Source organism: Lissotriton helveticus, chromosome 7 (genome assembly GCF_964261635.1).
Source record: "Lissotriton helveticus chromosome 7, aLisHel1.1, whole genome shotgun sequence".
In the NCBI taxonomy this organism is placed as follows: Eukaryota; Metazoa; Chordata; class Amphibia; order Caudata; family Salamandridae; genus Lissotriton; species Lissotriton helveticus.
This window is the reverse complement of record NC_136068.1, coordinates 266165343-266188972: the sequence shown is the minus strand read 5'-3', so window position 1 is coordinate 266188972 and position 23630 is coordinate 266165343. Positions and strand designations below refer to the sequence as shown.

At 42.7% G+C, this 23630-nt stretch overlaps 1 protein-coding gene across 1 annotated transcript in view; it reads left to right on the top strand.

Moving 5' to 3' along the window:
* The window catches only part of ATP9A (ATPase phospholipid transporting 9A), a 510313-nt gene that overhangs the window by 43108 nt on the left and 443575 nt on the right, over positions 1 to 23630 (top strand). The window contains exons 2-3 of the mRNA XM_078652049.1: positions 14599 to 14743; positions 22078 to 22191. Coding sequence (XP_078508175.1) covers positions 14599 to 14743; positions 22078 to 22191 — 259 coding nt within the window. The remainder of the gene's footprint in view (positions 1 to 14598; positions 14744 to 22077; positions 22192 to 23630) is intronic.

The window sequence follows — 23630 nt, the reverse complement described above, 5'->3', positions numbered from 1 at the left end:
CCAAACAGGACAAACGGTGTCTGTGATTGTTGAATTGACAGATGGACATCTGGCAGCTGCTTTAAAGTGGCACAACTTTTAGAGTACAACTTAGTCTGAGGTTTTACTTGGAATCATTAAAAGTAGAAGGTGTGATTTCCTCTCTGAGAATTTGCATACCCACATCTTCTATTTGTGCCTTGATTAAAGGGGGGAAATACCCTGGTAAAGGCTGAGTGGTGTTTGCTGTGTGTTTTGAGATGCCAGTTACCTATTTCACAATTATCACCATACGGGTATTGTCAGTAGTAGCAGAATTACTTAGAAGGTCTGATTGCTCCAGCATTTATTATGAAAACAGAAGAGTTCATCACAGTGTGCTGAGAATAAAAGGCTAAGCAGGAGGTTTGTGGAAGAAAATTGTGAATAAGTGCTTGAATTTTGTAGCATCTTCCCAGCAAGGTATCCACCAATGACCACGCTACATGTGGAGTTTAGTATTACACGTCTTCATTCTGCTGTGTGTATCTGCAAACCCAACATTCTAAACGAGATTTCATGGCACTGCGCACTGCTTACCTACATCACAGCTCTAAGGAGTCCGTTAGGCGCCAAAAGGGTTCCGTAATAACATATCGCAAGACCCTACATCTCTCCCTCTGTTAAATAAACAAGCATTAGGAATGCATTAGGGCTAAAGTTTGTTTGAGTTAGAGATAATGGCATTGTAAATGGCAATGTGTTTTAGGCATGTGTTTTGGAGTGGAAGCATGTGGTGTGTGTTGGAGATATGTGTGTTGGATTGGAATGTTATCAATGGTGATTCAGAAAAGGGGGTGGTGATGAACAGAGTGTCTGAATTAAGCAGACCACTTTTACCCAGTCCAAAGATCAGGGCTTGATCCATCACCGTTATTTAGCTCACTGCCCCATCCCAGCTCAGAACCTGGCTATATGCAAATTAGTCTGTCCCTGGCCCAGTGCATCATGGGAACAGGGCAGACCAAACTACCAAGCCAATTCTTCACCAGAAAGGAGACAAGCTTCCGGGGACCGGTTTCTGGCATTTCAGCCGTCGTCGGCCCGGCTTGCTTGAATCCTGATGGAGCAGTGAGCAAGGGACTCATGTCTGAGTATACCCTGCCACACCTATAGTGGCCAAAAACGATTCAGAAAAGGGGGTGGTGATGAACAGAGTGTCTGAATTAAGCAGACCACTCTTACCCAGTCCAAAGATCAGGGCTTGATCCATCACCGTTATTTAGCTCACTGCCCCATCCCAGCTCAGAACCTGGCTATATGCAAATTAGTCTGTCCCTGGCCCAGTGCATCATGGGAACAGGGCAGACCAAACTACCAAGCCAATTCTCCACCAGAAAGGAGACAAGCTTCCGGGGACCGGTTTCTGGCATGTCAGCAGTCGTCGGCCCGGCTTGCTTGAATCCTGATGGAGCAGTGAGCAAGGGACTCATGTCTTAGTATACCCTGCCACACCTATAGTGGCCAAAAACGATTCAGAAAAGGGGGTGGTGATGAACAGAGTGTCTGAATTAAGCAGACCACTCTTACCCAGTCCAAAGATCAGGGCTTGATCCATCACCGTTATTTAGCTCACTGCCCCATCCCAGCTCAGAACCTGGCTATATACAAATTAGTCTGTCCCTGGCCCAGTGCATCATGGGAACAGGGCAGACCAAACTACCAAGCCAATTCTCCACCAGAAAGGAGACAAGCTTCCGGGGACCGGTTTCTGGCATTTCAGCCGTCGTCGGCCCGGCTTGCTTGAATCCTGATGGAGCAGTGAGCAAGGGACTCATGTCTGAGTATACCCTGCCACACCTATAGTGGCCAAAAACGGTGATGGATCAAGCCCTGATCTTTTGACATGGGTAGGAGTATTCTGCTTAATTCAGATACTCTGTCCATCACCACCCCCTTTTATGAATCGTTTTGGCCACCATAAGTGTGGTAGGGTATACTCAGATGTGAGTCCCTTGCTCACTGCACCATCAGGATTCAAGCAAGCCGGGCCGAAGACGGCTGTAATGCCAGAAACCGGTCCCCGGAAGCTTGTTTCCTTTCCAGTAAAGAATTGGCTTGGTAGTTTGGTCTGCCCTGTTCCCATGATGCACTGGGCCAGGGTCAGACTAATTTGCATGTAGCCAGGTTCTGAGCTGGGATGGTGCAGTGAGCTAAAAACGGTGATGGATCAAGCCCTGATCTTTTGACATGGGTAGGAGTGTTCTGCTTAATTCAGATACTCTGTCCATCACCACCCCTTTTTATGAATCGTTTTGGCCACCATAAGTGTGGTAGGGTATACTCAGATGTGAGTCCCTTGCTCACTGCACCATCAGGATTCAAGCAAGCTAGGCCGAAGACGGCTGTAATGCCAGAAACCGGTCCCCGGAAGCTTGTTTCCTTTCCAGTAAAGAATTGGCTTGGTAGTTTGGTCTGCCCTGTTCCCATGATGCACTGGGCCAGGGTCAGACTAATTTGCATGTAGCCAGGTTCTGAGCTGGGATGGTGCAGTGAGCTAAAAAACGGTGATGGATCAAGCCCTGATCTTTTGACATGGGTAGGAGTGTTCTGCTTAATTCAGATACTACCACCCCCTTTTATGAATTGTTATCAATGGTGGCATGATGCACTTTAACGCATTATCTTTAAAAGGTAAAGTGCAGCATAGTGCGACAGGTACAATATTAATTGGTGGATGTGTTATCAATTGGCGAGTGCATTGATGGGTGGTGGATGTGTGTGCCTGTAGGAATTGTGCAGTGATGGCTGTTGGTGTGTGTGTTTGGTGGAAGAGTGTAGTGGTGGCTTGAGGCGCGTATGACTGGTGGTAGCGTGCAGTAAGAGCTGTTAGTGAGTGTGGCTGTCAAGCGTACAGAGCTGGATGGTAATGCATGTGGTTGGTGAAAGGGTGCACTGACAGCTGTTGATGATTGTGCCAATTGAAAGAGTGGCTGGTGCACTGTCAGCTGTTGGTGTGTGTGTGTGTTTAGTGAAAGTTTTACTGACATTGTTTGTTGTGTGCGTGAGTGTTTAGCGGCACTGATGCATGGTCTTGTTTGTTTTTGGTGAAGGCGTACATTGATGGTTGTTGGTGTTTGGGCCTGGTGAAAGCATTCATTGACGGCTGGGGGTATGTTGTTGTGTGTGTTGTTTTCTGTGTAGTGGTGAGTGTGTGGTGGTGAGTCTGTGGGGGTGAGCCTGGGGGGGTGAGTGTGTGGTGGTGAGTATGTTGTGGTGAGTGGTGACGAGTGTGTGGTGTTGAGAGAGTGAGGTGTGTGGTTTGTGTGTGTGGTATGTGTGTGTGGTGTATGTGGTGTTTTCTGCACACTCACACACTGCCCCTACCCATTCACACACTGCTCACCCGCATACTCCCAATGTCACCCTGCATAGTCACAAACTGTTTATCCTGAACACCCATTCTGCACACTAACACAATGTGCACCCTGCACCCTTACACACTGTCTCTGCACTCACTGTCACTTTACAGTCACTCTGAATCTGAACTCTGCACTCTGCACTCTGAAACTGCACTCTGAAACTGCACTCTCAATCTGCACTCTCAATCTGCACTCTCAATCTGCACTCTCAATCTGCACTCTCAATCTGCACTCTCAATCTGCACTCTCAATCTGCACTCTCAATCTGCACTCGCACTCTGCATTCTCAATCTGCACTCTGCATTCTCAATCTGCACTCTGCATTCTCAATCTGCACTCTGCATTCTCAATCTGCACTCTGCATTCTCAATCTGCACTCTGCATTCTCAATCTGCACTCTCAATCTGCACTATGCACTCTCAATCTGCACTCTGCACTCTGCACTCTCAATATGCACTCTGCACTCTCAATATGCACTCTGCACTCTCAATCTGCACTCTCAATCTGCACTCACAATCTGCACTCTGCACTCACAATCTGCACTCTGCACTCACAATCTGCACTCTGCACTCACAATCTACACTCTGCACTCACAATCTGGACTCACAATCTGCACTCTGCACTCACAATCTGCACTCTGCACTCTTGATTCTGCACTCTGCACTCTTGATTCTGCACTCTGCACTCTTGATTCTGCACTCTGAAACTGCACTCTGAAACTGCACTTGCTTTCATCAAACATAAATGTTAACTTGTCGCTGGCCTTCGAGGACGTGCACACAGTGCTCTGCAGGGTACAGAGAGATCTCCGCAATAGGGGCATCAACCGCTGAGCTATCTCGCTCACTCGCACTCAAGGTAACTGCAGACTTCAACCAGACGCAGACAGAGAGCCTACTCTGCACTCACTACTCTGCACTCACGACTCACTACTCTGCACTCACTACTCTGCACTCACTATTCACTACTCTGCACTCACTACTCACTACTCTGCACTCACTACCCACTACTCTGCACTCACTACTCTGCACTCACTACTCACTACTCTGCACCCACTACTCACTACTCTGCACTCACTACTCTGCACTCACTACTCTGCACTCACTACTCACTACTCTGCACTCACTACTCTGCACTCACTACGCACTACTCTGCACTCACTACTCTGCACTCACTACTCTGCACTCACTACTCTGCACTCACTACTCTGCACTCACTACTCTGCACTCACTACTCACTACTCTGCACTCACTACTCACTACTCTGCACTCACTACTCACTACTCTGCACTCACTTCTCACTACTCTGCACTCACTTCTCACTACTCTGCACTCACTACTCACTACTCTGCACTCACTACTCTGCACTCACTACTCTACACTCACTACTCACTAGTCTGCACTCACTACTCTGCAGTCACTACTCACTACTCTGCACTCACTACTCACTACTCTGCACTCACTACTCTGCACTCACGACTCTGCACTCACTACTCACTACTCTGCACTCACTACTCACTACTCTGCACTCACTACTCACTACTCTGCACTCACTAGTCTGCACTCACTACTCTGCACTCACTACTCTGCACTCACGACTCTGCACTCACTACTCACTACTCTGCACTCACTACTCACTACTCTGCACTCACTACTCACTACTCTGCACTCACTACTCTGCGCACTCACTACTCACTACTCTGCGCACTCACTACTCTGCACTCACTACTCTGCACTCACTACTCTGCACTCACTACTCTGCACTCACTACTTTGCTCTCACTACTCACTACTCTGCACTCACTACTCTGCACTCACTACTTTGCACTCACTACTCACTACTCTGCACTCACTACTCTGCACTCACTACTCTGCACTCACTACTCTGCACTCACTTCTCACTACTCTGCACTCACTACTCTGCACCCACTTCTCACTACTCTGCACTCACTACTCACTACTCTGCACTCACTACTCACTACTCTGCACTCACTAGTCTGCACTCACTAGTCTGCACTCACTACTCTGCACTCACTACTCACTACTCTGCACTCACTACTCTGCACTCACTACTTACTACTCTGCACTCACTACTCACTACTCTGCACTCACTACTCACTACTCTGCACTCACTATTCACTACTCTGCACTCACTACTCACTACTCTGCACTCACTACTCTGCACTCACTACTCTGCACTCACTACTCTGCACTCACTACTCTGCACTCACTACTCACTACTCTGCACTCACCACTCTGCACTCACCACTCTGCACTCACCACTCTGCACTCACCACTCTGCACTCACCACTCTGCACTCACCACTCTGCACTGACCACTCTGCACTGACCAACCTGCACTGACCACTCTGCACTGACCACTCCCTACAGAGGTCCAATGTATGTATAGTGGGTAAAGAGGGGCAGCTACTCGGACAAAGCGAGAAAATTGTCTAACTCTTTAAAACCCATGTGCCTTGATGTAAGCGCACAATCCAAAAGTAACGCCAAGTTATACGAGTCTTAGCTCACAGTAGTATGTCCAGTAGCTGAATTAATATTAAGAGAAGTGAACTGCCCTTTGGCGTGACCAACATATAGTGTACGCTGCCAAGAAGCTGTTAAAAAAAGGAGACTTATGGCTGGCTGAAATGCGTTCATATGGCCAATTGCGTAACACAAAACGCTTTCCGTTAACTAAAAACAGATGACACTGACATTACTGCACCTCGGTGCGCCTGAAAAAGGATATGCTCTTGGACACTGCTGGAGCTTTAGGAGCCTACCCTTCTCCCACCAGAACAAAATGCCATCAGTTTAATTAAGCCAATCACACGGTGCCACCCAGAAGGAAAAGGCTACAGGAAAGCAATTTGAAGATGTAGCATAACGGGCAGAGCTGCCGCCATTAAAAATGCTCCATTTTCGGTAGCGGCTTAACAGCATATGCTTCTAAGCATCAATTAATCTCCCCGTACCTAATAAAATGTAGCTTTGTTTGATTTAATATCATCCACTACCTTCGAGTCAAGTTCACGCTACATACGACTGCAAACACCGAATATAGTCAGAAAAAGTGATTCTAACACTGAGACAGGCTACGGACGCACCTATTCTTCCCCCTTCGGGTCGAGTTCACGCTACATACAACATATGTAGCGAAGAAAAAAAAAATGAACCCGCTACCACCACGAAAACTCAAAAAACACTGCACCAAGCAACCTCTCCAAGATAATATATATCATGCACAGTATGCACCGGATCAAACCTGTTCTTGCATTGCAGTCAGTTTATGAGAAGCCTGTTACAAAAAAAACACTTGTGGCCGACTGAAATGCGTTTGTGTGAGCAAATGCATAACACAAAACGCTGTCCGTTAACTGAAAACAGCTGATACTGTATTACAGCACCTCAATGCGCCTGAAAACAATACGCTCTTAGGAACTGCTGGAGCTTTAGGACCCTATCCCTCTCCCACATTACCAAATGCCATCAGTTTAATTAAGCCAATCACACGATGCCACCCAATAGAAAAGAGCAACAGCAAAGCAATTAAAAAATGTAGCAAAACAGACAGAACTGTCGCCATTAAAAATGCTCGATTTACGGTAGCATCTTACCAGCATATGCTTCTAAGCATCAATTAAACTCCCCGTGCCTAATAAATGTAGCTTGCTTTAATTTAATATCATCTACTACCTTCAGATCGACTTCACGCTACATAAAAATGCAAACACCAAATATAGTCAGAAAAAAATGATTTTGACACTAAGACAGACTACGCACGCACCTACCCTTCCCTGCTTCACAAATGACCTGGTTGTGCAATCACTCCAAAAACTGACACACCAAACGGGAAGCTGTGAAAACCACTCGCACTCGGAACTCGGCACGGAGCAAGGAACGTTCCCGTCTTAAGAATCTTCTTGTCTGCACCCGGCTGTGATGCACACCAGACAAATGTTGGCTTTGCATGGCGCGCGCCCACCAAACGCACTGCAGAATGGTGAACGCGCCCACAGCATCTGGATTACATTACAGCACCTCCCTGACAGCTCCTAATTGATATTTATGGACGACCGTGCGCATAACCGCACAGAAAATGCCAAAATGGCGAGCGAAAATTACATATAGCCTATCGCGTCAAGGCTACTAAAAAGACATCACAGCGAAGTCGAATCACTATGCAGATGCCATAAAAAAGGACTGCAAAAGCTCGCGCACTGAGGAATTTTTCAGGCACGAGTCAGAAACCCCTTAACAATAGGAGCTCGGAGCTCCGCCCCACTTCGTGGTGACGTCGCGGAACCCTAAAAATGACAATGTTTTTACAAATCTATCTTTCTGTTATACATATACAATCACATTTCTTCAATCAAACTACTTGGCACTTTAATTATTCAACCTGATCTGCTAACGCCAGACCTAAAAGCGAGGAAGATAAGTTTTTATACATTTTTGAATCTTGATCATTTGGTGCACATGAATTACATTTCATAAATGAACTCCTGATATTCCTACAATAAATTTTCGTCTTGGAACAACCAATTGAGGAGAGTTTCAAAGTACTAGATTCTATCTGGGGTGATTGGGTTTATGTAGCAACATCTATAACAGGGGAAACTTTAAAAGGTACTTAAGTGTGTAGGCAGGCAGGCAGGAGGAACGTGTAAACAAGCATCTTTGATTAATAGGCTCAAGACATACAGTAAACAGGTCTGCCAAGCTCCTCTGCCACAGCAACTGTCCTCAACAGAAAGCTTGACGGTGAAACCTGTCTGTCATAAAATGCCACTTTCTACATTCCCACGTAGCCTTATCCAAAACATAAGTTTACAAAACTATAACAGGTATTTTATGTGAGATGCACCAGTTTTTAAAGTGCAAGGCAGTGGCGTAGCTGGGGTGGGGTGGTGAGGGGGGGGCGGTCGGCCCCGGGTGGCTTCACACCGCTCTAACCTGCTGTCTCGGGGCGGTGGCAATAGCAGGCACCCCCCTGCACTTAAATTCGGCTTTCGCGGGGCAGCAAACACAGGACCACCACGGGCGGCCAGAGGGCTAGCTACGCCAACAGGTGCAAGGACGCCTTGACGGATAACTGAATTGTAATTACCTTCTGAAATATGGATTTTGAGTCAAATAAGCCTTTGCCCGGATACATAAATCTAAATCTAAGAGAAGTACTCTGAATGGTTTTGCCGTTTGCTGGCATTTTTCTACATGCCCATCCACAGCACTGTATAAATGTGCACATGTTTCTTGTTCATATGCGCAGAATATTATATCTCATGGACCTAGAACAGACCTGTCCTACTTTGAGCTAGTTTTATTGAGGCATCCATGTCTGGTTTTCAGATAACCAGCTTACAAACCCCTATTGTTTTATTTAATTGTATGTAAATTTGGGTCACTCTGGAGATCCTGAAAATCCGGTATGGCGCAAAGTTGAATAATTAGAGTCTACAAGAATATAATAGGAACATCCCTGTTCTTTTTGCTGATCTGAGTAGAGAGTGATTAAGGCAATTGTTATTGAAAGGGCAAAATTTGGAGATCAGGAGGATTCTAGTTTCCTTTTTGGTCTGAGAGACAATGAGAGGTGATAGAGCATCAACATTTAGCTTAAATACGATTTGTAATTTGTGCAATATATTAACACGAGAATACCTAAAGAGTGAAATAATAGAAAACGTGCCTTTTCTTAAACGAGCAAATTAACGTGTAGCATTATTGTCAATCCAGACTAGGCCTCATTTATTTCTCTACTTCTTTCTTGACTTTCTTCTTAAATAAATGAATGCCTTTAGCAGATGCTGAACAGTGCTGTGTTAGATAAATAATTCACGTTTCACATGTCTTCTTTGTAGAACGTACCAGCTTTTAAAAATGCATTGCTTTCCTTCTTAAACTGTATGCTCTCATTTTATTTAGTTAGATTATAGTTGCCACATATTCACAATAATGAATGCTAAACAGTATGTTAAAACAGTGGTGTATGCAATAAAATGTGAAGCTCATGACTTAATTCTGCAAAGGCTACAAATAGAATGTTTCTTCTTTAGAATAGTTCATTTTCACACAGTGGGGTTCTGAATGGCTAAGTAATTTAGACAACAGGGTTCTCTTGGGAACTCGGAGTGAATGTAATGCGCATGAATGTTGGCAACTAATTAGATGTTCTCTATGTAATACCTTGCCGACTTCATACTTTTATCTTGGGAATGAAGAAAGAAGCAGCAGACAATTCTTTTCAATTGGTTCCAGGTGACCTAACACTGGTGTTGATGGATCCATGTGTTTTTGTGTTTAATATAATGTTCCTAGTTAGATTGTAGAGAGGTCTCTACCACCACCCTTACTTAGAGCATGATTTGAGGGCTTTATGCTGCCCAAACTGGTTTCAGGCTATTTGTTCTGTGACCGTCATTTTTCTATAGTCATCTGCCCTATTCGCTATAAGCTACTGCTGACAGTGATTTCTAAATTCTTAAATGGTTATAGCTACTGCTGTGACTACTTTCCCAGCTTAACTTTGATCAGTTGTTACTTTGACTGTTTGCCGATGCTGTTTTGAGAGAGGGGACTCGGGCGAGTTTCTAGAAGTACTCTTCATGAGGAGTTCAACTAAAATCTGATGCTGTTTCAGTGCCCCTTTAAATCTCGCTCTTTTCTGGCAGGACTCTTTATGGGTTCTGGTAAGTTAGGATTCTATAGGGTAAAAGAAACTTAGTGAATATTGGTTTTATGGAACACGCTGTTTTTAGGTCGAGCGACCTATCTCAATGCGCATGCGCATTGAGCGGGAGCGAGATATATAGGGGCTTATCGAGAGTTTACCTAACTGGCGATTCCACTGGCGATTTGATGCTGTGCCCGTGCGCTTTTAGGTCAATGCGCAAGCAATGCGCGTGCACATCATCAAATCGCCAGTCAATCACCAGCAGCACTCCTCCCACACCTTTGAAGTGAAGCTTAGCTTCACTTCAAAGGCCCCTGCTGCTTCACACCCTCATGCCGCTCTCCCCGCTCCGCCCCTCCCCTGCCCGCCGTGTCGCATTTCTCCTCCCCCCTCCCCACAGCAATGCCCTCCGCCGGCCGTACTTTCACTTTGACGGCCGCAGGCCGTCTCTCGTGTTTCTCCTTGTTTATAATTGTAACATGGTGACCGAAACGCTGCGTCAACTGTTTTTGACTATTTTGATTGTAACCTGATTGATTTTTAATTGACTACATACATCATAGTATTATGATTTTTAATATATTTTAGATTGTAACCCTAAAGGGAGGTACCTAATAAATTTTTGTTATATATTTTTAATAAATTTTTTAATACATTTTTCTATTTCTATTTTTCATTCATGTGTCTCCCTGGCCTGTAGATCGATTGATGCTTATTCTTGAGGTAGATTCTGCGCACACAAACCAATGTACTTATGTGGTCTGTTTTCCCTGCACATTTTTATTATTAGTTATTCTGGAATCTTTTCCCACACAAAAGCACAGGGTTCAATTTTGTGTACATTACTGAAGCCCAACAGAATTAGTTTCTAGGGAACAACCAAGTTTTAATCTTTTTCCTAAACGGGGACAAAGTACTACATTGTCTGATTTCGAGCAGAAGCTCATTCCAGAGTTTTGCAGCAGCGAAACTAAAGGATCTTCCTCCCAGTCTGGCCCTGTGAAACCTGGGTACCCTTGCCAAGTAAGCAGAAGAGGAGCGAAGACTCCGGGTAGGTGTATACCAGACCAGTTTCCTCTGCAGTGGCCTAGGACCAAATCCATGCAGCGCCCTAACCCAATACAAAGAGATGTAAAATGTATTCTTTGCTGCACAGGGAGCCAATGTAGATCGGCTAGGCACAATGAGGCAGAGGAGCCCCTTGGTCTAGACAGGACTAGTTTCGCTGCTGTGTTCTGAACACGCTGCAGTCTCTGGATTAGATATTTGGGAGATTCCAGCAATAAGGCGTTACAGTAGTCAAGTCTACTCAAAATAACGCCTTGAATAATCAAGGCTCTAGCCATAGCTGGAAAGCAATGGAAGAATCTTCCTTAGAGCTCTCATAAGGCTTAAACAGCACCCCACCGTCTTGTTCACTTGCGTCTCCAGTGACAAGTTGGTGTTGAACAGGACACCCAAGTTAGGCACCGTCATAAATGGCGCCAGAGGAGTGGAAGTATCAAGAGGCCAGAAGTTACAAGTCAGAGGCCGGGGAACCCTCCCAACTGCGCAGTGTAAAATTTCGGTCTTACCTGAATTAAATTGTAAGGAGTTGTCACGTAACCACTGCGCCGTATTATGCATACATGCATGAAAATCGTCGAGAGCGTTAGGTTGGATTCAATCCAGAGATAGAATGATCTGAGTGTCGTCGGCATAGTTTACCACCTTCACATTGTAGGCCCGAATAATATTAATCAGAGGGCTCAAATAAATGTTGAACAAAATTGGGCTAATAGCCGACCCTTGTGGAACCCCATGACAGATGTTTGTGAAGGCTGACTGGAATGGAGAAAGAGCCACTGCCTGACACCTGCCAGATAGATAGGATTGAAACCAAACCAGGGCGGTGCCCACTACTCCCGCTTCCTCTAGACGCGTCAGCAGAATGTCATGACTGTCCGTGTCGAACGCGGCAGACAGGTCGAGCAGCACAAGTTTTGCTGATTGTTCCCTGTCTGCCATCTGACGCAGATCGTCCATCACGGTCACCAAGGCCGATTCAATTCCATGTTCTGGACGAAAGCCAAATTGTACATCTGCCAGGCAGCCAGACCGTTCTAAGAAGGCTGACAGAGATTTGCTGACCATGCTTTCCAGAATCTTCACTGGATAGGGGACGAGAGAGATGGGGCGATAATTACCCGGACATGAAGGGTCAAGAGTGGCCTTCTTCAAGAGTGGTGTAACTATCGCCCGTTTCCAACCAGATGGTACTACTCCACTCGAAAGTGATTGGTTACAGATCTTTCGGAGCCTAGGGAAGAGTTCTAAGGCAAATTCCTTCCAGATTTTATGTGGAAGGGGGTCCAGTGGGGAGCCTGAGGAAACACCCATGGCGAGCCTACAAAATTCCTCTTCCGAGAGGGGCTCAGAATGATCAAGAGGACTCAATTTATCGGCCCCTTCATCAATCGATGAATCTACGTGGGGCGCTATGCCCACGCTAGCCATTAAGGTTACTGCCTTAGAGGTCATGCCTTCTACCCCCCCCAGACATGTCGTTTTTTAGCCCAGTGATAATAGTAGTAATTTTATCCTGGAAAAAGGTTGCTAAGTTATCACAGAGATCTTGGGAAGGCAGGATCTGGTTATGTAAACACTGAGGATTAGCAAGATCCTCAACTAATTTGAAAATAAATTTAGACTTATTCGTCAAATTCAAAATAACTCCTGCGAAATATTCCTGTTTGGCGGCAAAAATGTATTTTTTATAAAGGGATATAGCCACTTTCCAGGCTAACTTATCCTCGTCTGCGTAGTGCTTTCTCCATTTTCTTTCTGCCTGTTTACATTTTGATTTCAAGTCCCTAAGTTTGTTGTTGAACCACCTAGCGGAGGGTCTACCTCTATTTTTAAATTTTTTAGAGGGGCAGTTTGATTGACAATTGCATTAATGTGACTGCAGAAGAGCTTATAATTCTCCTCCACTGAGCTATGTGCATAAAAATCCTCTTTAAAAGGGAATGTTAATGACTGTGTCGCCTTTCCCAAAAGCCTCTTCCAATCCCTACCGAGGAAATTCCCATCATCCCTCAGGGCGGTAGCTCCACGGCTAGGGATGGCAATCAAAAATGTGATCAAATAATGATCGGTCCAGTCTACAGGGTGAATCTGCATATGATCAGTAGCCCTTTCCTCAGTGAAAACTAGGTCGAGCATATGTCCCCCTATGTGTGTAGGTCCAGTCACTCCCTGAAAAAGGCCCAGATTTTCGCAAGATTGAAGAAGAGTATGGTAACCCGTATCTAGGGTCCCATTTTGCCAGAGATTGAAATCTCCTACAATAAGCATTCTCGAATGGGTAACAGCCATATTGTTAAAAACATCTATCAGCCCCTGTAATTGGGAAAGATTGACTGCACCGGGAGGGTCTGTAACACACTATGCCATCCAGTAAATGGCCCCTGGGATCTTTTAAAGAGAAACCCAGGAGCTTTTGTGGTAGCCCCTATCCATCTATGGAGTAAAGAGATGCATATATGACACCCAAAGCCAAGTCTCCCCCCTCTTCAGACACCACATAACGCTTGCACCAAGAATGAAAAACTCCTCGTGCAGCTCAGTTGAAATGTAACTCTGCATAAAGGGGTAGTATCAGGGGTGAAAAAAACAAGGACAACAAAAGGTAGTACTGTGAAGGAGTGGTCGCACAGGCTGAGGTACAGCACTTATTAGACAAGCAAGTTATCCATCAAGGGATGCCTGGAAGGACCAGAGTTCTTCCAGTCTGTACCCTTGTGTTTGTGGTCTAACATGTCAGCTGTTCATGTGGGTCAGAGAGCCATCTACCTATTTTCAGTATCAAAATACATCCCCCCATAGGTGTAACATAGCTGTCCCAGACATGCTTGTCAGGATATATTGACGATGGACCAATTCAAAGCGTGATTATGTAATTCTATCTAGGCAGACAGTACCCCTTTTATATTTTTGCGTTTTCATTTTCAATGTGTTTATTCAGCAAGAGCTGAAAATCGGTCAACAAATCAGAGATGTTAAAATGTTATGAGAAACTTTTCAATATCCATTGAATTCTTCAGGAGGCGTAGCATTATGCTGTGGTTTTCTGTGTTGAAAGCCTTCAAGAAGTCAAGTGGACTTTGAGCATGAGACGTTTTTCTCTTTGTTAAAATATGAACCAAAAGTTGGTGGTAACGAAATCAAATTAAGAGAAATAAGATTTGGACTATGAGCTCAAATTAGGTCTTTTCATGTGTATCAACATGATGTATTTTACTTAAGTATATTTTCAAAATCCATTTCAAAGTGGCACTGTTTCACACTTGCTGTGAACTTTTGGAGTTATTTTTTGCCTGGAAAGTGAGGATGTTTTTGTGACAGAAAAATTAAGTTTGTTTTTGGAGATTAACACAACCACCAAAGATGGTCCTCATGTCCCACTATAAGAAACATGAAACAGTTTACTGGTTAATCTAATTTATATTACAATATTGATGACTGTGTGAAATTTCCTAACACTGTAAAATCTCTCAACAGGTGCTGTACATGTATAGGATGTTGTGGAAGGCGGGAACTCAAGCCTCGTACTGTGTGGCTTGGTCATCCAGAAAAAAGAGACCAACGATATCCTCGCAATGTTATCAACAATCAGAAATACAACTTTTTCACATTTTTACCTGGGGTATGTCTTTTAGCTATATTATATTTTACTATGTGTTAATTCTTTTGCACATGTACAAATGAGGCACTACTTTCATGGCCAAAGTAGTTTGTAATTACAGAACTGGACTCCCTCTGAGATTTACTTTTTCAGGGATTGATCACAATTCAACTAGCTTAGGTTTTAACACTGAGGGATGTTAAGGGTCTGGCTCAGAAGGAGGCAGGCCATTTAAGATTTGTCTCATTTATGTCAGCCGATGGAACCAAGGCATCTTTCCAGGTGAGGGTCATCATGCTCTGCCTCTTTCAAGTCTTAATAAGGGCATATTCTCCTGTAGAATCACTGATAGTCCCCTTGATGCCTCTTGTGACCCGAGTTAAAAGCAGCTTATAAATATTGAAAAGGTGGACGGAGATTGGAAAACCTATCCCACTCCCAGTAGCTGTGGGACTAGTGCAATGCTGACCTAGCTTGACCATCCACTTTCTATTTGCTCCAAAAAGCCCGGTTAGCCTTTGGCCATGCCACTATTTTAGATGCCTTCTCTAATTAATCAAGCAAGAATGTGGGGTCCTAGGACTACCAACAGAGCCATAAGATAAAGTCGACTTACTTACAGCATTAGCCTCCAGAGCAAGTTTCATACTGAACAGGTCTGACTCAGTCTTACTGAATGCTGAAAGGTGTAACCCCTCTATAACTTAGGAAGTATGTTGTATGAGTGGCTAATCTTTTGGGCCTCAAACAGGAAAGGGTGCTTTCTATAATGGTAGAGGGATCACTGCAATCCTTTGGTTTTTGGAGAGTTCAAAGGTAACCAAGAACTAATTAAGGTACTAGGATCTCAGTTTCGCCTTCATTATAGATGCTGGTCGATGATCCAGCTGTAAGGATAAGGAGCTCAGCTGTTAGAGCTGGTAAATTGGTTTCTTTCTAAACTCTCAACGAAACATACACAGCAGGCATTCCGTTTTGCTCAGATGTGGTAAATATCAGCATGGACATTACAGGGGATAGAAGGTTCTTCCTAGTTGTCTGAATGATTGCTCCCAACTCAACTTACTTGGATGATGAGCGCGCCATGTTTGGTGCAGAGGTCATTTGTTATGAGGGAAGTATGATCTTTAAATAGTTTAGAGAGCGGCAGAGCGTTGTTACCTTCCTCTTAAATTTGTGTGCAGTGTGAGAGAATGTAGGGCCTGATGTTTGGTTCGGTGGACATGTACTTTGTCAAAATCAGGACCGATACCACGCCCACCCTATTACAATTGCATTACATCCCAATGCACTTGTAATAAGGTGGATGGGTTATCCGTCACATTAGTGATTGAGTACCTGGCCATCAAACTATATCAGGCAGTTAGTCTTAATTTATCTTTTGTCTATTTCATGTCTTTTTAGATAGTTATATTTCTTGATTCTCTTGAGGACTGGGTTAAAGTACCTGTTATTATTATTTGTTTAATTCCCTAATTTCCTTATGCAGTTGAAGATCTAGATATCAGTGTAACTAAAGGTTATGATGATACTTCTAGCCATTGCCCTTGCAAATATTTAGAGAATACTTTAATTAAAAGGGAGTCAACAATTCATCAAGTTAAGCTGCTGTCATCATCCTGATTTTAACCAACTCTTTCAGTGTTTGGCTGTGATAATTGCAGAAAAAAGAGTATTGTTAATGAGAACTTTGGCCACTAATTTCCCACAAATACATTTGATTGTTTAAAAGAAACATGATATAAGAAAATATTAATAAATAATTTTATTGGACAACAGGGGCTACAGTTCATAGAAGAGCACGGATAATTATAGTAATTCATTATTTTTTCATGCAGGACACTTAACCTAGTTGAACAGGGTTTAGATGGGTCCTGTAGAACAATCTGTTTTGTGAACGGGTTGAGTGATAAGACGCACATTCTGCTGGTCAGTAAAGACCATTCTGATCATATGTCACATGAATCATTCATTGGTCCGGTGTATTTCAATCTCATTTGGCATTGCAGAGCAACTTTTAGGGTCTGCCTGCCTTCAGATGAAACTAAAGATTTTAATTGAAGTAAACATGGTGTTGTTTCATCAACACAACAGAAAGATTTGAAACCATGACAAGTGAAAGATTTGAAACAATGACAAGTGACTTCATGACCCTGGAAGAGTAGTGTGATGGTCGCAAGAAGGATTCAGTCTGCCCCAGGTACAAAGTTAGACATCCTCTGCAGCAATACTCTTGTAACCCTAAAGTCAGGGGTTCGAATCCAGTTTGGGGTGAATCAACCATATATGCATAAGAGTTAAATTAAATGCGTGCCAATGAGTCAGTTAATAGTAACATACATTTTTCAAGTGCTCTGCCACTTCTATTTGCGGTTTTTGCTACTCAAATATTCAGTACTGTATAAGAAAGGGAGATTTGTGAGAGATTGTAGTGTGATAATGATAATGGTGCATAATGCAATGAAGAAGTTTAATGAGGTGAAATCCAAGGTTATAATTATGTATTACCTGAAGAACAGGGATATGGAATTTAAATAATTCTTGACAGAATTAACAGAGTGTAAAGACCAGGAATTATTCAGCAGAAGAGTAGTCCTAGATTGAAGAGGCAGGGAGGCAATATTCGAACATGTTAAACTTAAGGAAAGAGTTCTGAATTTGATGAGAACATGCCCAATTGAAAAAGTAGATAACCTCAGTAAACCTTTGAACACCAAGATATGCTAAAATATGATTCAGCATCATAAAATCAATCTTCCACCACACTAGCATACATTGGATCAAGAAGTTATCTGTCTGTAAAGGGATATTAGCATGACGTTAAGTGCCTGTGGAACAAATGCTCATCAGAATAATTGCTAACGAGAATGCCCTGGTGGAAATCCAATATTGAGAATCTCAAGACACCTTGTAGCGGCAAGCTAGACTTATTCTATCCACACAACATTGAAGAATCAATTCTGCCAATGCAACCTCAGCTGTGGTTCAATCATTCTCTGATAATATTCCATCACTGTAGTATTCCTTATAATCCATACCTTCAACAAGCAGCTGCCTATTGCTCTTCCACTTAGCCAAATAAAGAGAACTGAGAAAATCAGTTTTTGGAAATGCCTTAATACCAGTACTAACTAAACGATAAAACACAACTGACCCCAAAGAGCTGTTAGTTGCTATACATTTGAAATTATTATGACATTTGACACATTGTGCCACTTAAAATGAAAATGCAAGGGATGAAAATTAACATCCATAGAATCATCTATAAGAAAAGGTTGTCGTCACATTGTATGCTAGGGATCCCTGCCTTTAACCATTGTTCAACCATGGCTCCAAATAACATTAGCAGTTGGAGTTTCACATATAAAAGACCCACTTCCAGCTGCGAAAAGGAAGATAACCTAGCCAGTTGTCAAGATGTCCTGTAGTAGTGGATGCAGGAGAGCTTTATCTGACATACAGCATCAAAACAGACTTTCCTATGTTGCCTTGGGATTGTTCAAAAGCTGCAAAGGACAATACATTTCTATTTTTGTGGTTGTAACCTCTGGAATGGGCATCATTTCTGACCAGACAGTAAGGAATACCGAGAGATTCAGAACCCACTTCCCCCTCAGGTTAACGCATTGGAGAAATAATCAAAATTGCATGTTTTGTAAGTCCTTCCACTTTTAAAAAAAGAACAAAACAAAGTGGATTTTTCAAGTTCGCCTTTCACAGCACGGTTACTGCAAACAGACCCTTGAGTAGGGACTCCTTAAAAATAGCGATAGTCTTTAACCGATGCAAAAAGTGGCTTCAGTTAAAACAACAAAATGAATTACCAAATCAGATTCTCATTGAAAGCTGTCCTTGGGAATTTTTCCAGCGGTCTGCAAAGAAGCCTCCACCCTCCCCCTGCTCAGAATAAGTCAATCTGAACCCTGCGGATCCAAATAACTATAGACCTATTTCCTTCCTACCCCTACCTGCCAAAATCATTGAATAAGTGTTGAACCAAAAATTGGCTCAATTCCTATCCAAGCATCAACTGTTAGATACCGGTCAATACGGTTTCAGAAGCTGTCATTGTGCCGAAACAGCCCTGATAAAAACCACTGAAGAGATCAGAGCTATAGTGGATGATGGGGTTACTGCTGCCTTAGTACTCCTTGATTTATCAGCAGCTTTTGATATGGTTCACCATATGATTTTGATCGACTGGCTCAGGGCTGTCGGTATCAAAGGGTCAGCTCTCAAACTTTTAGGATCCTTTCTTTCAGAAAGAAAACAGACCCGTTTGTATCTGAACCCTTTAGTCTTCCATGTGGAGTTCCACAGGGCTCCTCCCTCAGTCTCCCACGTTATCTAATATTTATGTTAAACCACTGGCTGGCTTGTTCAGATCTTTTGGTCTTAACCCAACTTCATATGCAGATCACACCCAAATAGTGGTTGCATGTGCACAACTGCCAATCCTACTGGCCATAATTTTTTTTAAATTGCATGTTAGCAGTTGCACTATGGATGAGCCACAATTGTCTAAAACTTAATTCAGGGGAAACGGAGGTAATTATAGTCTGGAACAATCCAGCCTTTTGGGCCTCATCCTGGTGACCTCAAGAAATGTGCATCCTTCCCACTCCAGTGAACAAAGTCAGGAACTTAGGTGTGGTTTTAGACACAAAACTGACTCTTGGACCACAGGTAAAGCAGTTACTTCTGCTGTTTTACCCTGCATATGCTGAAGAAGATCTTTCCGTTCATCTTAGCAGATGCTCAGAGAACTGTTATCTCAGCTTGCCAAAATAGACTAGTGTAATGCCTTATATATACCTTAACGTGCAGGAACAACATGTCAAGATACTCCAAGTGTTACAAAATGCGGCAGCTAGAGCATTAACTAGAATACTTAAACACAAATATGCTGCCCCCGCCATTAAACAGCTTCATTGGCTTCCCATCTGGCAGAGGATCAGGTTCAAGCCCTCTGCCTGGCCCACAAGGCTCTCCTCGGTATTGGTCCTGAGTTTCTACAAAAATCCTTCAAGTGGTGCCTGCCAGGGAGGAATGTCCAGTCCAATGGCACAGGGCAGCTGGTGGTCCAGAAGTTCAAAAGTACGAACTGGGGAGGCAGGGGCTTTGTTTACATCACTGCGAAGGAATGGAATAACCTTCTACCCAACATCAGATCCATCCTTGGCCTACTCATCTTCAGAAAAGCATTAACACCTGGCTTTTCCCTAAGTAAGTTCCTCTCAGAAATTCTGATTCTTCTCTTCCACAGTGCTAGAGCTTACACAGCTTCGGGTAATTGCGCTTTATAAACTTCAATAATAACATATTTTTTTTTTAATGCTCATCACTGGTCATTGGTGGAATTCACATGTAATTCAAATTCCTCAGCAGTTTTTGTTTGGAACATCTCTGCAGTTTTTGTCTAGAACCTGAGGCCCTGGCTCCATCAGAATATGGTCTTCACCATTCGCCGGTCAAAACTATCCATTCAACTAATGAACACAACACACATCAGCAAATATTCAGTTGACAAAAACATGAAGGCTGGCCCCTAGAAATACACAGGCAATACCATTAATCAGTGAGAATACAACCATGTTACTTTAGAAATCGAAAATGCTAAAGTAGCTGAAAGGAGACATTCATTACTTAAGTAAAACTGAAATAAAAAATTCTAATGCGTAAATTGTGAACTGTACAGTTACCAGACTGTGGACCAAGCTTTGTAGGATTGGAGAAGCACAGAGTACTGGCAGAACAACTGCAGTAAACACTTCGTAAACTGCACGCAACCCCTCACTGATTTACAACTTGTTCATCACTTTACTCGTAATCTAGCATTCAGCAGCATCTTAATAGACTTTAGCACCCAAACACCTCACTAGTCATACTATACCACACTTAGGTGAATCTTCTGGGTAGAACCACAAATAAATTAAAACAAGCATTTGTAATGCAATAGGTCTCGCATTTATGAGAGTTTGAACTATTGGCATTGTAAATGAACAATGCCTTTTATTTATGTGTTGTTTAGATGTGTTGTTAGATCAGTAAAAGGCATTGTCATTCACAGTGCCAATAGCTTAAACTCTTGCAAATGCTAGACCTATTGCATATCAAATGTGTTTGGCGCCAGTGCTATAAAAAGTTTTAAAAAATCATTAGGCGAGAGCGTGTCCTGTCTGCAACAGCAGGCAGGACAAAGCTATTTGAGAAAATAGTGCACTGAGGCGGTAATTTAAACCTGCCTAGTAACAACACAAGTAACACATCACCATGGGAGGATACAAAGTGAGACAAGAGGATACTAAGGAGGTACTACTAAGCCTATTGACCAATGAACAGCCACGGTTTACAGTGGACAATGACACAAGCCAATCAAAAATATGGGCGAAGAGTGGGCGGAGCTTCAAGTCCCTATCTGAATACAGCATGCCTCACAGAGCAGTGCATGCACTGCCCAGGCTCGCCCTAAAAAACATACTGGAGAGTTGCTGAAAATCCATAAGTAAATCTGTTAATCTTCTTTGGCCTTTATGATAGGAATAAGCAAGGAATTGGGCAGACTGACCTGATCTGGTAGTCCTTATAAAAAATCAAGGTATATTTTTCTACACTGAACATAAATCTCCCGTTTGTGCTAAGGCACCTACATAATGTTTATCGAATTACTGGCCAAGAGATATAAGAAATCCTGAGCATGACTTGTAGTAAGTAGTTCAACAGATTATGAATATATGGACTGAAAACAGAGACATGCTTATATAATATGTAGTTGACAGCATCAGTCAGGGGCTACCTTAAAATAACTTAGCAGTGTCAGAAGCGTTCATCATAGGACCTCAACAAGTTATACAAATTGTTCTATACACCCTAATTGCAAGCTATGCAGTTATTGCCCTTTTGTATGCATTTCTACATTCCTGTGTTCTAATGTTATACTCCATTATTCTGGTATCCCACGTCATTACATGTGTTTGAAAGCCTTGATATCTTGGGGTTTGTTCAGTTTACTGAGGGCAGCGCCACCCGCGCATCCTATAGAGGTAGGTTTGACAGAGATCAGTTTTAAACGTGCATTCACTGCCATCACAACTCTCACTTAAATGGTAACTTTGTCATCTTGATCCAACTTCATTGCATCCAGGTAGAGCTTATAATTGAAGATTTATATATATATATATATATATATATATATATATATATATATATATATATATATATATATATATATATATATATATATATATATATATATATATATATATATTTGGAAATGCCTTTGTTTGGCCTATCAAAAATAGTTTGCTTTTGCTTTGGTTGCACATCTTGCATAATTTTCTTCTTTTATTTTTTAGGTTCTGTTCAACCAATTTAAGTACTTTTTCAACCTATACTTTTTGCTTCTGGCCTGCTCTCAGTTTGTACCTGAAATGAGACTTGGTGCTCTATATACATACTGGGTTCCACTGGTAAGTACTTTGATTTTTTTTTAATGTCTGAAGTTTCATTGTTATAGTCTTGTTTTCTTATTGCGAAGGTTCCTCCTGGGATTATTGAGAAAGAAGTAAAGGGTAGTTAAAATCAAGTAGGAGTGCTTTAAACCTAAAATTCCCGTGATTTTAGTGGTTGAAGAATGTCACCTTTCTTGCTTGGTGTGTATGCGTGAAGAGGTGGAACATTCTTTGCCCTGCAAACAGTGCTCAGTGAATCTTGAAATACACTCTGCAATGCCAACAGTTTGTTTTATGTATGGGCGTGAACCTTTTGTTTCTTTTTGCTTTTCCTTTACAAATTAAAGCATGTCGAATAGTGTCCAACATATAGCAGATTCTGCCAGGACACTCCTTCAGTTAGCGGGTACTTGCCCTCCATTAGGAAATCTGGGATAGGTGGTCTTTGTAATTCTTTGTCCACTACTGTTGAGCGTGGGCTCTTTTTGCCTACCAGTCATTATGAATTCTGCTGTTATTTTATATTTGTTTACGTGCCAGGGCTGCTACGCTCGCGCTGGAAATTTCTTTACGCACATTTGATGGTCATCAGAGGAAAATATTGCATATCTTTTTCAGGGTGGAGGTGCTGGCTCGCTATTCTATTTCTCCCCCCACCCAATGAACAGTAATGGTCTGAGAATAATAAAGACTGCATATGGCAGAATTCCAATGTAACTGGCAGCTTTGGATGCAGCTGCCACAATCTGCAGTGGTTTCTAAGGTATAACAAGTGTACTTTCTCAAGCTCACTCTCTTGCACTTGCAACCTTATTTCATGAAACGTTTGACATTTCCAAACTTAATGGATGTCTGCTTTGGTCTAATTTGATTTTAGTTGTTTATTTATATGTGTCTGTTATAACGATTGAAAAAAAAATACGTTGTTTATGACATATTATACCTAAACTATTATTAGATTTTACTGAAATTTAGACGGTGTTGGCAGAACAGACGACAAAAATAACTACGTTCTCATACTGAGTAGGGTTTTCTTTTGTAGGTCACTTTTGTAAAGTAATCTAGTAATACTTTACTATATTAAGTAGTATCAAAGTCAGTGTTTAGATATGCAGTATGCTGTCTGTGGTACGGAGTGTGCTCCTCATTGCAACAGTAGTCTTCTAGTGATGCTTTCTTCCTACGTAAACACACAACATGCCGTAGGTCCACTATTCACATCCCATTTGGACCCAAAGTATCCTCAACACTTAATATTCTGCTCTCCCACTTGCAAGGATTTGTTTATCTATCTCCATATCAAATTGCCCTTTTTATTTCAACCAGCATACATCTCAGTGTCCTCAGTGCCTGCCCTGTCCTTGTGTACTTGTGTGCAGTAGCAGCTAGATCTCACAACCTCATGGCCCAGGAGGGTCGTGGAAAAAGCTGAATGAATAGACTCTGATGCTAGTGCA